At 46.0% G+C, this 13,846-nt stretch overlaps 1 protein-coding gene across 1 annotated transcript in view; it reads left to right on the forward strand.

Moving 5' to 3' along the window:
* Positions 1 to 11,909, forward strand: part of necab2 (N-terminal EF-hand calcium binding protein 2) — a 140,736-nt gene extending 128,827 nt beyond the window's left edge. Inside the window, exons 11-13 of the mRNA XM_067389316.1 lie at positions 7,883 to 7,960; positions 9,929 to 10,020; positions 11,845 to 11,909. Coding sequence (XP_067245417.1) covers positions 7,883 to 7,960; positions 9,929 to 10,020; positions 11,845 to 11,873 — 199 coding nt within the window. The 3' untranslated portion in view covers positions 11,874 to 11,909. The remainder of the gene's footprint in view (positions 1 to 7,882; positions 7,961 to 9,928; positions 10,021 to 11,844) is intronic.
* Positions 11,910 to 13,846: the final 1,937 nt, after the last annotated feature.

Consider the following 13,846-nt stretch of genomic DNA (forward strand, 5'->3'; position numbering starts at 1 on the left):
TCCCTTTATCTGCCTTATTTCTTTCAACTTTCCTCTTTATTACTCAAATATTATTTTCTGTTTGTCAAACAGTGCTGAATGACTGAACAGTTTCATTTCTACAAATGCTCTTTTTATTCAAATTAACTTATAACTCACCTACAAACTTGCAATACTTTTGTTCACTGTTTGGCAACAATAATAATCCTGTACAGTTATAAAAGGTGCCCTAGAATTAAAAATTGAATTTATCTCGGCATAGTTGAATAACAAGAGTTCAGTACATGGAAATGACATACAGTGAGTCTCAAACTCCATTGTTTCCTCCTTCTTATGTAAATCTCATTTGTTTAAAATACCTCTGACGAACAGGCGAATCTCAACATAACACCGACTGTTACGTAACAGTCGGGATCATTAATATGTACGCCCCCAATATTTGCATATGCCAGCTCATGTTCAAGCATTAGACAAGGGCAGAACGTCTGGATCTGTGCACAGCTGAATCATCAGACTAGGTAAGCAAACAAGGCCAATAGTGAAAAATGGCAGATGGAGCAATAATAACTGACATGATCCATGATTACATGATATTTTTAGTGATATTTGTGAATTGTCTTTCTAAATGTTTTGTTAGCATGTTGCTAATGTACTGTTAAATGTGGTGATATCGCTTAGAGAGCCCTATCATCTTCGTGTAAACTAAAACAAGCCAATGGAATTGGCGTGCGATATTTGCATAATGCGCACCGCCCCCGTCAGGTGTATATAAATAGGAAGCAGATGCAATCGCACTCTGTCTTTCGCTTCGGAGCCATTCACTGGTGTCCTATTTAGAAGACTCCTTTCTTCGTGTGGTCTTTTTACTAAAACACTGCCTCAGAAGAGGATCTGCAGCGAGCTTTGGTGCTGGTGAAGAGGGCACGTGCAGCGAGGTCGCGAGTGTCTGAGGAGCCGAGCTATAAGCTCTAAACTGCTGTTTTCACAGCAACACAAAAAAGAGTGTGTGTGAGGCAGCGATTTGGGCCGGTTCCTCGGTGTGTCAGGGAGTGGTGTACCTGACACATCGCGTCGCTCCCTGGGTGCTTCAGCACGAGTGAGTTGACTTCCCCTTCTAAAAGAGCTTTACATACCCTGACAGTATGTCATTTCGTCTGTGCGTTACTGGGTGCGGTCGTTCCCTGGTCCCTGCTGATGGGCACAATCGCTGCATCTCGTGTTTGGGCGTTCAGCACGCTGAAGCAGCGTTTGTGGATGGTTCATGTTCCCATTGCGGGAACATGACCATCGCGGTGCTGAGGTCGAGGCTCTCCTTCCTGAAGTCTCAGGAAGCGGGAGTCCCCTCTCCAATGCCGCGTACGACCGTTTTTTCCGGCCCCGGGAACCGGAATGACGGTACGGCGCTGTATAGGGAGGGCGACCTGAGGATAACGGTCAGGGCTCCCCCGTCGAGCGGAAACGCTCCGCGGGCCCCTGCCCCCTCATCAGCACCGCAACCCATCCTGCCGCCGTTGGTTTCCGCTGGGCCCTCTTCGGACTGTCCAGCCGTTACCTTTGGTGCGCCGGCGGAGGATCAGATGTCGATCGCTGCGTCGGAAGGCGAGTTTGAGTGTTCGGGGGAGGAAGATCCGGACGCGCTGCCCGAATCGGATCACGAACTCTCGGCTGTGCTCTCCCGGGCCGCCTTGTGTGTCGGGCTCAAGTGGAACCCTCCACCCTGTCCCGGCCCATCGCGGCTGGATGATTGGTATTTGGGGGCGGGTCGCGCTGGTCAGCCCCAGCGTCCCGCCCCAATGCCTTTCTTCCCGGAGGTGCACGATGAGGTGACCAGGTCTTGGCAGACACCGTATAGTGTTCGTTCGAGGCCTGGCCCCCTGTCCGCCTTCACCTCCCTGGACGGCGGGGCAGCCAGGGGGTACGCGAGGATCCCGCCAGTCGAGCGGTCTGTTGCGATGCAACTGTGTCCAACGGCCGCTGGCTGGCGTGGTGAGCCGCGTCTCCCGTCCCGGGCCTGTAAATTCTCAGCCGGTCTGACTGAGAAAGCTTACAGTTCCTGTGGGCAGGCTGCCTCTGCCCTGCATGCGATGGCGCTTTTGCAGGTCTACCAGGCAAAAGCGCTGTCGGAAATGCCCCAGGAAGGTCCTGACCAACAGCTGCTGGGGGAGCTGCGCGCTGCCACCAACCTCGCCCTCCGGGCGACGAAGGTGACAGCACGCGCTGTTGGTCATGCGATGTCTACCTTGGTAGTCCAGCAACGCCATCTCTGGCTGACCCTGGCGGACATGCGGGATGCCGACAAGCAGAGGTTCCTAAATTCCCCCGTGTCCCCGGTCGGCCTATTCGGCGACGCGGTGGAGAGCTTCGCCCATCAGTTCTCCGCTGCACAGAAGCAGGCTGAGGCTATCAGTCACGTCATGCCACGGCGGTCCGCTGCTGCCTCCACCCAGCCGCCCGTGGCTCAGCCTCAGCCCGCTCGTCGCCGAGGGCGCCCGCCTGCGTCGTCCTCCGCCCCTGATAAGACGGCAAAGCAGCAGCCTACACCAGCCAGACAGCAGGGTGCCGGTCGCGGGCGTGGTGCCCAGCCCGTCTCCGCTAAGCCCGGTGGTAAGCGTAAGAGCAAAACACGGCACTGAGACGGGCAACCTGGAGGGGAAGGATCTTGCTCTTCGGGAGAGTTTTCCACCATCTCTCCCACCCCCGGAGGAGGGCCGGGGGGAATTTGTGTTTGTCTGTCTACCGGCTCTCCGGAGTCCAGCGGTACCCACTTTTTCACAAAAAGAGCAGTTTCCTCAAACTCCAGGTCACAACAAGGGGTGTCTGTCAGTGTGCCAGGCTCCGCCTCGCCGCTGACAGCTCCCTCCCCATTCGTCAGCAGGTGGCAGTGTGATGGTGCAGACCGCGTCCCGTGCGCTGTCTCCCATGCACACTGCTGCCTCGCAGAGTCTGACCCCACTCCGGGCCGCCTCCAAGCTGTCCGGGTCGGGTCCCTCTCTGCCTTGCTGCCCCACCCCCGGTGCGTCTGTGGTGCCTTTGGTCCTGCTGGCTCAGTGTCTGGAAGCGTGGAGCACGCTCCCCAGCCTGTCCAGTTGGCTCATTCGTACTATCAGACTCGGCTATGCGATTCAGTTCGCCCGGCGTCCCCCGGTCTTCAGGGCTGTCCACTTCACTCCGGTGTCGTTGGACAGTGCTCCTGTTCTCCGGGTGGAGATTGCTGTCCTCCTGGCGAAGGGTACAATCAAGCCGGTCCCTCCAGCCGATATGAAGTCGGGGTTTCACAGCCCCTACTTCATTGTACCGTAAAAGGGCGGTGGGCTACGGCCAATCCTGGACCGTCCCCAGGATTGGTTTGCAGCAATAGACCTGAAGGACGCATACTTTCATGTCTCGATTCTGCCTCGACACAGACCCTTCCTAGGTCGGTCTGCGTTCGAGGGTCGGGCATGTCAGTACAAAGTCCTACCCGACATGGTTGTAGCTCCCAACCGGTTGGGTCTTAAGGTCAACTGGGACAAGAGCAAACTCGCCCCCGGGTAGAGGATCTCTTGTTTCGGTCTCGAGCTAGACTCGGTCGCACGGACTGCGCGTCTCACCGAGGTGCGCGTCCAGTCGGTGTTGAACTGCCTGAGCTCGCTCAAGTGCAGGACAGCGGCTCCACTGAAAGATTTTCAGAGGCTCCTGGGGCATATGGCATCTGCAGCCGCGGTAACGCCGCTCGGATTGCTTCATATGAGACCGCTTCAACACTGGCTCCGCGGCCGGGTCCCGAGATGGGCGTGGCAGTGCGGCACGCTCCGTGTCCCCGTGACACCGAGCTGCCGTCACACCCTTGTCCGGTGGTTGGACCCTTCGTTCCTGTGGGCCGGAGTACCCCTCGAACGAGTGTCCAGGCACGCTGTGGTCTCCACAGATGTCTCTGCCACGGGATGGGGGGCCACGTACAACGGGCATGCAGTGACAGGTCTTTGGACGGGGCCTCAGCTGCATTGGCATACCAATTGCCTCGAGTTGCTAGCGGTTCGTCTTGCGCTGGCCCGCTTCAAGGAGCTGTTGTCAGGCAAGCACGTTCTAGTCCGCTCACTAAGCACTGCGGCCGTTGCGTACACCTACCGTCAAGGTGGTCTACGCTTCCGTCGCATGTTGCAACTCGCCCGCCATCTCTTGTCGTGGAGTCAGAAGGATCTGAGGTCCCTTCGGGCCACTCGTGTCTCAGGTGTGCTCAACCGTGCAGCCGACGAGCTGTCACGGCAGCATCTACTTGCGGGCGAGTGGCGGCTCCACCCCCAGGTGGTCCAGCTGATTTGGCAGCGTTTCGGCGAGGCCCAGGTAGTCCTGCTTGCCTCCCCGGAAACTGCCCTCCGCCAGTGGTTTTATTCCCTGACCGGCGGCACGCTCGGCACGGATGCCCTGGCACACAGCTGGCCCCCGGGTCTGCGCAAACATGCGTTTCCCCCAGTGAGCCTTCTCGCACAACTCATGTGCAAGGTCAGGGAGGACGGGGAGCAGGTTCTGTTAGTGGCTCCGTACTGGCCCACTCGGACCTGATTCTCAGACCTCATTCTCCTCGTGACAGCACCTCCCTGGCCGATTCCTCTGAGGAAGGACCCCCTGACTCAGAGACGGGGCACCCTGTGGCACCCGCGTCCCGATCTGTGGAACCTCCACGTGTGGTCCCTGGACGGGATGCGGAGGTTCTGAGTGATCTCCCGCAAGCGGTCGTAGACACCATCACTTCCGCTAGAGCTCCTTCCACTAGGAATCTCTACGCGCTGAAGTGGAACCTGTTCGTCGAATGGTGCGCCTCTCGCCGAGAGGACCCCCGATCATGTTCGGTCGGATCCGTGCTTTCCTTTCTGCAAGATGGGTTGGAGCGAAGGCTGTCTCCCTCCACCCTCAAGGTGTATGTTGCCGCCATTGCCGCACATCACCATGCAGTTGAAGGTAAGTCCCTGGGGAAACACGATCTGATCGTCAGATTCCTGAGGGGGCCAGGAGACTGAATCCTCCTCGCCCTTCCTCCGTACCCTCTTGGGATTTGACCCTGGTTCTCACAGCTCTCCGGGGTCATCCCTTCAAACCTTTGCAATCAGTCGACCTGAAACTAATGTCTCTTAAGACGGTTCTTCTGGTTGCATTGGCTTCCCTGAAGAGGGTAGGGGATCTGCATGCATTTTCGGTCGACGAAACGTGCCTAGAATTCGGGCCCGGTGCTTCTCACGTCATCCTGAGACCCCGGCCTGGATACGTGCCCAAGGTTCCTACCACTCCCTTCAGAGATCAGGTAGTGAACCTGCAAGCGCTGCCCTCGGAGGAGGCAGACCCAGCCCTAGCTTTGCTCTGTCCCGTCCGCGCTCTGCGCGTTTACGTGGACAGAACGCGAAGCTTCAGGACCTCAGATCAGCTCTTCATCTGTTACGGAGGCCAGCAGAAGGGAAAGGCTGTCTCCAAGCAGAGGATGGCCCACTGGATAGTGGATGCCATCGCCTTGGCGTACGAATCCCAGGGCGTGCCTTGCCCGCTCGGGTTGAGAGCCCACTCCACCAGAGGGGTGGCCTCTTCCTGGGCGCTGGCTCATGGCGCCTCGCTGACAGATATCTGTAGAGCTGCGGGCTGGGCGACACCTAACACGTTCGCTAGGTTTTATAGCCTACGTGTAGAGCCGGTATCCTCGCGTGTACTCGCATCCACTAGTCGGTAGACGTGTTGTACCCACTCTAAGTGTCGGCTTGCAATGCCATTCCCGCCACTGGCCGGATACGTGCATACTTTCACTCCAGTCGCGTTCCCCGCTTGGCGAACCCTGTCGAGTTCCTCCGCCTCCCCCTTCGGCTCAGACATTGCGGAGTGTCTGATGCCAGGCCTACATCCGTCGCTGACGCTGTCTGTTGGCTGGGGCCCATATGTCGTGACCCCTCTACGTGAGCGGCCCCATATGTGTATTTTCCACGGTTTAAAACTCCCTACGGGCCGAGTCCGTGTCTTTCCCTTAGCAGAGCCAGCTCTGCTGTCACCTGTCAGATGAGTCTCCCCCTAACCAGGTGGAGCCATCCCAGGGACTCCATATGCGTACTGCCCCCCGGGCCAGTCCATGTGTGTATTCCCACGTAAACTCCTCCCCCATTGGGTAGGTAGTGGTCTCCGCAGCGTCCCTCACGGGTTCGCTTCCCCAGTGTGTCTAGTTTACTTAGTGGGTAGTGGTTAGACAGCAGTAGACTCTCTCGGTGTAAGCTCGCCCCCTTCACCGCCAGCCGGTGCTATGGGCGGCTGAGCTTGCGCTGGGCACTGGAAGGGGTTTCGTAACTGTGGCGCTTTAGTTGGGATCCCAATTCGTCGGTCACTACTGACGTACGTCGAACGTGACCGACTGAAAGGGAACGTCTCGGTTACGTATGTAACCCTCGTTCCCTGAAGGAGGGAACGGAGACGTACGTCCCGTCGCCACAGTTTCTGTACCCTCGCTGTAGCGCGGACACCAGTTGTCTCCTCAGCGAAAAACAGAGTGCGATTGCATCTGCTTCCTATTTATATACACCTGACGGGGGCGGTGCGCATTATGCAAATATCGCACGCCAATTCCATTGGCTTGTTTTAGTTTACACGAAGATGATAGGGCTCTCTAAGCGATATCCCAATTCGTCGGTCACTACTGACGTACGTCTCCGTTCCCTCCTTCAGGGAACGAGGGTTACATATGTAACCGAGACGTTAAAGTTACCATCGTTGCAGTCTGTATAATTCATAAACACAACTTCATTCTTTATAAATCTCTCCAACAGTGTGTAATGTTAGCTTTAACCACGGAGCACTATCAAACTCATTCAGAATCAAATGTAAACCTCCAAATAAATACCATACTTACGCGATTAGACATGCTGCATGACGAACACTTTGTAAAGAACAATTTTGAGGGTTATATTAGCTGTGTGAACTTTTTTTATGCTGTTAAAGGCAAGCGCGAGCTCCGTGGGCGGGGAGCATGAGCATTTAAAGGGGCCGCAGCCTAAATCGGCTCATATTTAATGATGCCCCAAAATAGGCAGTTAAAAAAATTATTTAAAAAAATCTATGGGGTATTTTGAGCTGAAACTTCACAGACACATTCAGGGGACACCTAGGACTTATATTAAATCTTTTAAAAAGACGTTCTACGGCACCTTTAAAGTCAACATAAAATCAAAATTTGACCCATTTACTTTCCTAATGCACATTATTTGAGGATTAATTGGCACAAGAAAGAATTATGTCTTCATAATCTTTCATCTAAATGTAACTTGTTCTTCCTCTCAAAAGTCTTTCCCTTTCCAAAGGCATCTCTACACAGCAGTGTTATTTTAGTAACATTGATATACTATTATATCATTGATACACCATACTATTTTGTTTTCATTGATTTTAAATGTCTGCAGCTGCCGGAGACATGACATGACAGGTTCTCTTACATGTGGGCGACCCAAGATTAAGTAGAGCTTGAATCATTTCTCCATCCAGAAAGTGTTAAAAAAGCTACTTGCTGCCGTTTTGCTGTCTCTAATGAAAGTTTGAGCAGTCTGTGGGGTTGTCAGAACTAGCTAATGTTTAGATGTCTGTTGATTTATTGAGCTAATGCTAATCATTGCTGTTTTATTGCCTAACGGGCTGCAGCTATAGCAGAGCAGAAATATCTGAGGAGTTACTGCCATCAAGTGGAGGGTCATACAGTACAATGATTAATTATGTTTCTGTTTTCTATAGGATAGGAGTAATTGCCCTCTCTTTGAAGACATTATCCTTGTTTTATTTATTTTCACAGTGTGTTTTTTTTTTTTTTTTACAAGATTTAACATTGTTTTCCATCAGCTTGCTGAATCTCTGTTCATGAAACGAAGTGTGTTCATTCACTGTCGTTCTTCTGTTCATCTCTCTCCAGTGTGACGGCTGTGCGGCTGCCTGACGGCCTTTCCTTTGTGGTGTACGAGTTTTGGGATGGAGAGGAGGAATGGAAAAGGTAAAACACCTTTTCTCCTGTGTGTATCTTAGTGTTTGTTGTGTTCACTTGGATCTTCTCACTAAACTCTGCTCATCTTGATTGCCATGAGCACCTGAATTATCACGAGACATGAGAAAAAAGTTCTAGAGGTTAGTGTATTTATATGGTTTCCATTAGCATGTATGGAGACTAGGGGTGTAACAGATCATACTTGATCTATGATCCGTAGGGACCTGTCCCCATGCTTTGGAACACATGTGATTTGTGGATTATTTGAAAAGGTTAAGCATCATGGAGGGAAAGTTTGCATGTGTTTTTAAGTCCTGTCAATGTAAGCCATTTTAAACCATTCAAGCACAAGAAGACGCAAAAAAGAATTTAGGACTCATGCTCTGTTCCTAGTAAACACATTTGGTTATGTCTTACGTAAACAATTGAGAAAGAAAACGGATGCGTATCATTATATTGAATCCGTGCATTCGGGCTTAAAGTGACAGCAGTGACCTAAAGCTGCCATCTGTGTCATTAATGTTGATCAAACAACAAAAGACAAAAAGAAAATGACTTTTGTAGCTTTAACAAAGATTAATTATATTTATATATGATATATTTTATACAGTGAAGACTATGCAGGCTTATCTTACAATTTATACATCATTTTCTACCTGAATACTGTTAGACCTACCTAAAAAAACTTAAAGAACTATTTATTTCATTTGTATCTTAGTTTAATTTGTATTTTAGTCACACACACATACTGCTTTTTTGCTGATCTAAAAAATTATCCAATCCGTGACTCAAAAACTGTAATAACATGATCCAAACTGTGAGTTTTGTGATCTGTTGCACCCCTAATGGGGACCCAGATTAAATTCTATTATATTCGTCTGTATTTTTTGTCTTTTGGTTGCAATTGAACTTAACAACCATACATTTTCATTGTATGGAAAAGAGCTGCTTTCTTGATTTGATAAAAACTCCCATTTGTGTTTCATGCATGTGAGATGCGTATGATAGGAGGGTGGATAGATAATGACAGAATTTTCATTTTAAAACAAATTATGAACTCATTTAAACTGACCAAATTTAAGGTGCAGTCTTTTGCCATTGCTCTTTGAAATTTTGTGGGTAAAATCCAGTCATATTAATAGGAATTCATGTGATCGGGAGTTTCACTCAAGGGCGACAAGTTCCCCACGCAAATTTCGCTCACGTTCAAGTTGGTCACCAGTGTTGGAGGTAACGCATAACGTTACGTAATCAGATTACTTTTTCAAGTAACTATTAAAGTAATGCATTACTTTTAAATTTAGAACAAAATATCTGACACAAGTTCATTTTTTCCCATTTATTGACTGACAGCTGAATTTGACAGCTGAATTGAAGGCGTGAATTTGCATTTCCTTCAGCCTGAGGCTTATTCATTTCACTTTTGGTATGAAAGGACCTTTACATTTGCCAAAAATAGAACTTTTTTGTTGTTATAAAAACAAACAAACAGCCCAGCCCCAATGTAACGCATTACTTTCCAGAAAAAGAAACTAAATAAAGCAATCAGTTACTTTTTTAGAGTAGCGCAATATTGTAATGCATTACTTTTAAAAGTTACTTTCCCCAACACTGTTGGTCACTCAAATTTCCTGTGTTGACAACAGAAAGCTGCTTGGTTTGAAAGTGACACGTGTGAGCTTCATACATCAATACACTATTGACAGAGTGGACCTTTTTTTGTCTGAGAAATCTTGCCGACATTCACTGTGACACACCTTTATAGACACCTATGAATAATTTTTGCCACAGCTTTTTAGACAAACTTGTTTTTCAAATAATAACTGAGCTTTATTATTTTACTTATCAAACAATTATCAAAGACATTCAGAATTCACTTTTACAGTATATTATTGATGCTGCTTTGCATCTGAAGACATTAGAGTTCTGGAACTATGTTTGTATTGCTCCTTTTTTAATTGTCTCTGCTTCTCTCAGGCACCTTCAGACTGCAGCTTGCAAGGCCTTCCAGCATGTGAAAGTGGATACTCTATGCCAGCCCGAGGCTGTGTCCTCTGTTGCTGTACCTGGTGCGTTTCACTGCTACCTGCCATAAGGGCTGCTATGGGCATTATTGCCAAACTAGCCTTTGATGCTACTTTTATTGTGTTGTGTAGTCGGGGGAGAGATGTCCTTACATTTCACAGCCATTATGCACCCTGCAGGATTACGCTAATTTTCAGCATGTGCGTCCTATGACAGTCTCTACATTTAACGCATTCATTTTAAAAGAGACCTATATATATATATATATATATATATATATATATATATATATATATATATATATATATATATATACAGTCAAACCAAAAATTATTCAGACACAAGATTTTTTATAAATAATTTTTTATATATTTTTACTAGTGGGTGCAGGACACTATAGTTCATTTATGTAAGCGAGGATAGCAAAATAAAGTAAACTGTGACATATTATACACAAAAATTCTTCATACAGTGGACTACCAGTACAATTGATAAAATTTTGGAACCAAAAATTATTCAGACACTTTGACCTGACCAGGCTTAAGCGTTATCTGACATAATTAAGATTATTTTTTTCTGACACAATTTAACTCTGAGATCATTGGCCTCATTTATAAAATGTTGCACAGAAACCATCTTAAATTTGATCTTACGATCATTTCTCAGATGTGCGTACATGTGAATAACATTCATTAAATAACGTACACACAGAAGACGAGCGTACGCCTCTCTTTCAGATGTGAAATCTATAAATCGCAAATGATCTTGAACTTGAGTGCAGCTGAATGGTTTCAGTTCTCAGCATTGTAAACAACACCTAATTAATGTTAATTACATAGAAAAGATCAGTCATTGTCCAAATCCTTTCATTTAGAATGGCGGGCTGCAAGAATAGATTAGATTTTCAAAAACCTGCAGTAATCTGACAGGAAAAGTGCATACGTCTGTTCCGACCCTGACGTGGCGCTAAGCATTTTTCAATGCACACTTTATAAATGAGGCCCCTTGTCATATTTTATTACCATTTTTTTTTTTAACTATAGTGAATAAACTGTTTTAATGAATGAAATATTCAATGTGTCTGAATAAGTTTTGGTTTGACTGTGTGTGTATATATATATATATATATATATATATATATATATATATATGTTTATAAATGTAGTATATGTATGTATGTATGTATGTAATAATTAAAATAATCTTTACAACTATGTTTTAAGTATCACACATTTGGAGTTTTTTTATATATTGTGTCTGCATGCATGGCTTTGCCTGTTACAATACAAGTTAGATTTTTCTGTTATTTATATAACCAAGTTCTTTGATTCTCCGTCACACATTCTGATAAACCTTCCATGACATAATGGAAACCTTTTATCTGATTTTCTCTTTGAATGTGATGTGATTTCACCAGCCATCCCCTACCATCTGGTGCCGTTTTGCATAATCTCAACAGAAACGATGCCTATGTCTATGTCTATGTATGCCAGTTGACAAATTTTTATCCGCCTTATATTTTGCAACGTGAAAGTAAGCTATTTTCTATGAATGTGCAAGAATTCCAATTCATTAGCAGCCTGTCTAGGTTTAGTAAACAGTAAAACTATTTGCACTACAAACAAGTGTTTATAATTGACAATACATATAAGAAATGGCAGTTTGCAAAATCAAGCAGCATAATGAGCTGTTTTGTACAGATAAAACTAACTAGAAGCGTAAGCAAAACACATCGTTTACAAATGGCTGCACCCACTCTTGCGTTAAAAATAAGGTGGATAAACATAAAGATGTGCAGTTGAGGCATTAAACATTTACTGTTGTTTATCTCTTTGAAAATGACACTGACTCTGTCTCTCTCTTTCTAGCCGCCTGGTGCAGCCTGAACAGAGACTGAGAAGCGAGCCAGTCTGCGGGTGGAATGGTCCCGCCTTATGCCTGAAACCCTTTTCTTCTCCTCCTCTTCCTCCACTCCCCCCACTCCATCCCTGTCACAGTCCCTGCTATCTTAACCACCCCCCTTTCTCTCAGCGCTCTCCCCACTCTGTCTCCTTCTCTTTTGTAATTACTTGTTTACACAGTATCCATTTGATATTGAGCCAAAAGTAGTGTCGGCTGGACACAGTACCAATTCCTTCTTCACCTCCATTGCAACGTACATAGACAACATTAAAACTCCCCAAAGCATTTGGGAACCTCACATGGTTGATTCGCATTTGCATTTGAAATATCAACTTGCATAAACAGTCTCTTCTAACTAAATGAGGCTGATTAATATTTCATTCCAATTCAAACATGCATCCGCTGCTTTGCAAACAGTTCCCTATGGTACAACTTCTGAGAAGACAAAAACTGTGCAGCAAAGTATTTCTACAGCTGTCCATGGACAATAGCATTTCTGTAAAGGTCATTTGATACTAGTTATAGGTTGGTGTTATAAATACTTTGAACTGTATCTTCATGAGCCATGTAGAGGAGTGATTTTCTAATCTGGTGCTAGGGACCCACAACTCTGCACATTTTGTGTGTCTCCTAATTAACACAACTGATTCAGATCATCAGCTTGTTAGGGAAAGAGCTCCAACTATGAGACATACAAAATGTGCGAGTTGTGGGTCCCCAGGACCAGGATTGAAAGCCACTGATGTAGAGAGACTGGTACTTTTGTCAAACCATGGGCATGACACATATTGCCAGTCAAAGGGCCTACATTTACGACACACCAAATAAACATCTGGTCCAAAAGCACAATGTACCTGAACTATAGATGAAATGCTTATGTAAATGATATTTGCTGATAGAGACTAGAGAATATACTCAGTAATAACAGAATTATCTTGAAAATGTTATGTTGACCATTTTTGACCGATACTATGTGGATCTAGGAAGAGTGCATAGATTTCGAGAGTGGCGCTGACTTAATATTCCATCAGTTTTATCGCATATATATAATTAAACATTTGGCATCAAATCATTTCATTTCTCAGGACAAGCCAAAATTCAGAAGAGGATTTTTCAAAGTACTTTCACATCTCACATTTGTTGATTAGTAAATCTAAGACTGTTGTATTTGTGTGAATTTTTGGTTGGCTCAAAACGTAAACAACTCAATACCAGGCGAAACCGACACGGCCCAAACTGCAGCGTTCCTTTCCCACCAATCCTGCCTTCTGTTTGGTTTGTTTATCCCTCACAGTGAGTGCATGTTACAAATGAATGTCCAGTAAATTATTTGCCGTAGAATTTAGCTATGCTACTTTAAATGGATTTTGTGCATTTCTTATTTTCTTTTATATTACTCCAGTAACGGAACAAAAAGAAACAAAACTATATATTAAATGAATAAAACTTACTATATGAGCAGTCACTTTTAATGGCATTGTTTGATGAAATACTACTTCTTATACCCATGTATGTTTCCGTATACTGGCTTTCTCTCTTATAAGTGAGTGTAGAGATTTATTGCAGGGATGCAAAGTATTATATTCGTCTTAAATTTGTTAAAATTCTAGATTATGTAGAGTGCTGCTATTCAATAAAGTACTGAAAAAGGATCTGTCGTTGCATTTTTCATCTTAAATTGTTTTCAATGGAGTCATTATTTTTAGTCATTGGGTGTTGAAATGAAACAAGATGAATAAACATTCTTACATCGTCACACTTTACAATAAGGTTTCATTTGTTAGCAAGTTAACTACATTAGTAAACATTAAAGGGTTAGTTCACCCAAAAATTGAAATTCTGTCATTAATTACTCAACCTCACATCATTCCAAACCTTTTTTTTTTTATTTTGATGAAATCCGAGAGCTTTCTGACCCCTTCAGACAGCAATTTTAGTACCACTATCATGGCCCAGAAAGGTAGTAAA

This window comes from Chanodichthys erythropterus, chromosome 7 (genome assembly GCF_024489055.1).
Source record: "Chanodichthys erythropterus isolate Z2021 chromosome 7, ASM2448905v1, whole genome shotgun sequence".
NCBI lineage: Eukaryota > Metazoa > Chordata > Actinopteri > Cypriniformes > Xenocyprididae > Chanodichthys > Chanodichthys erythropterus.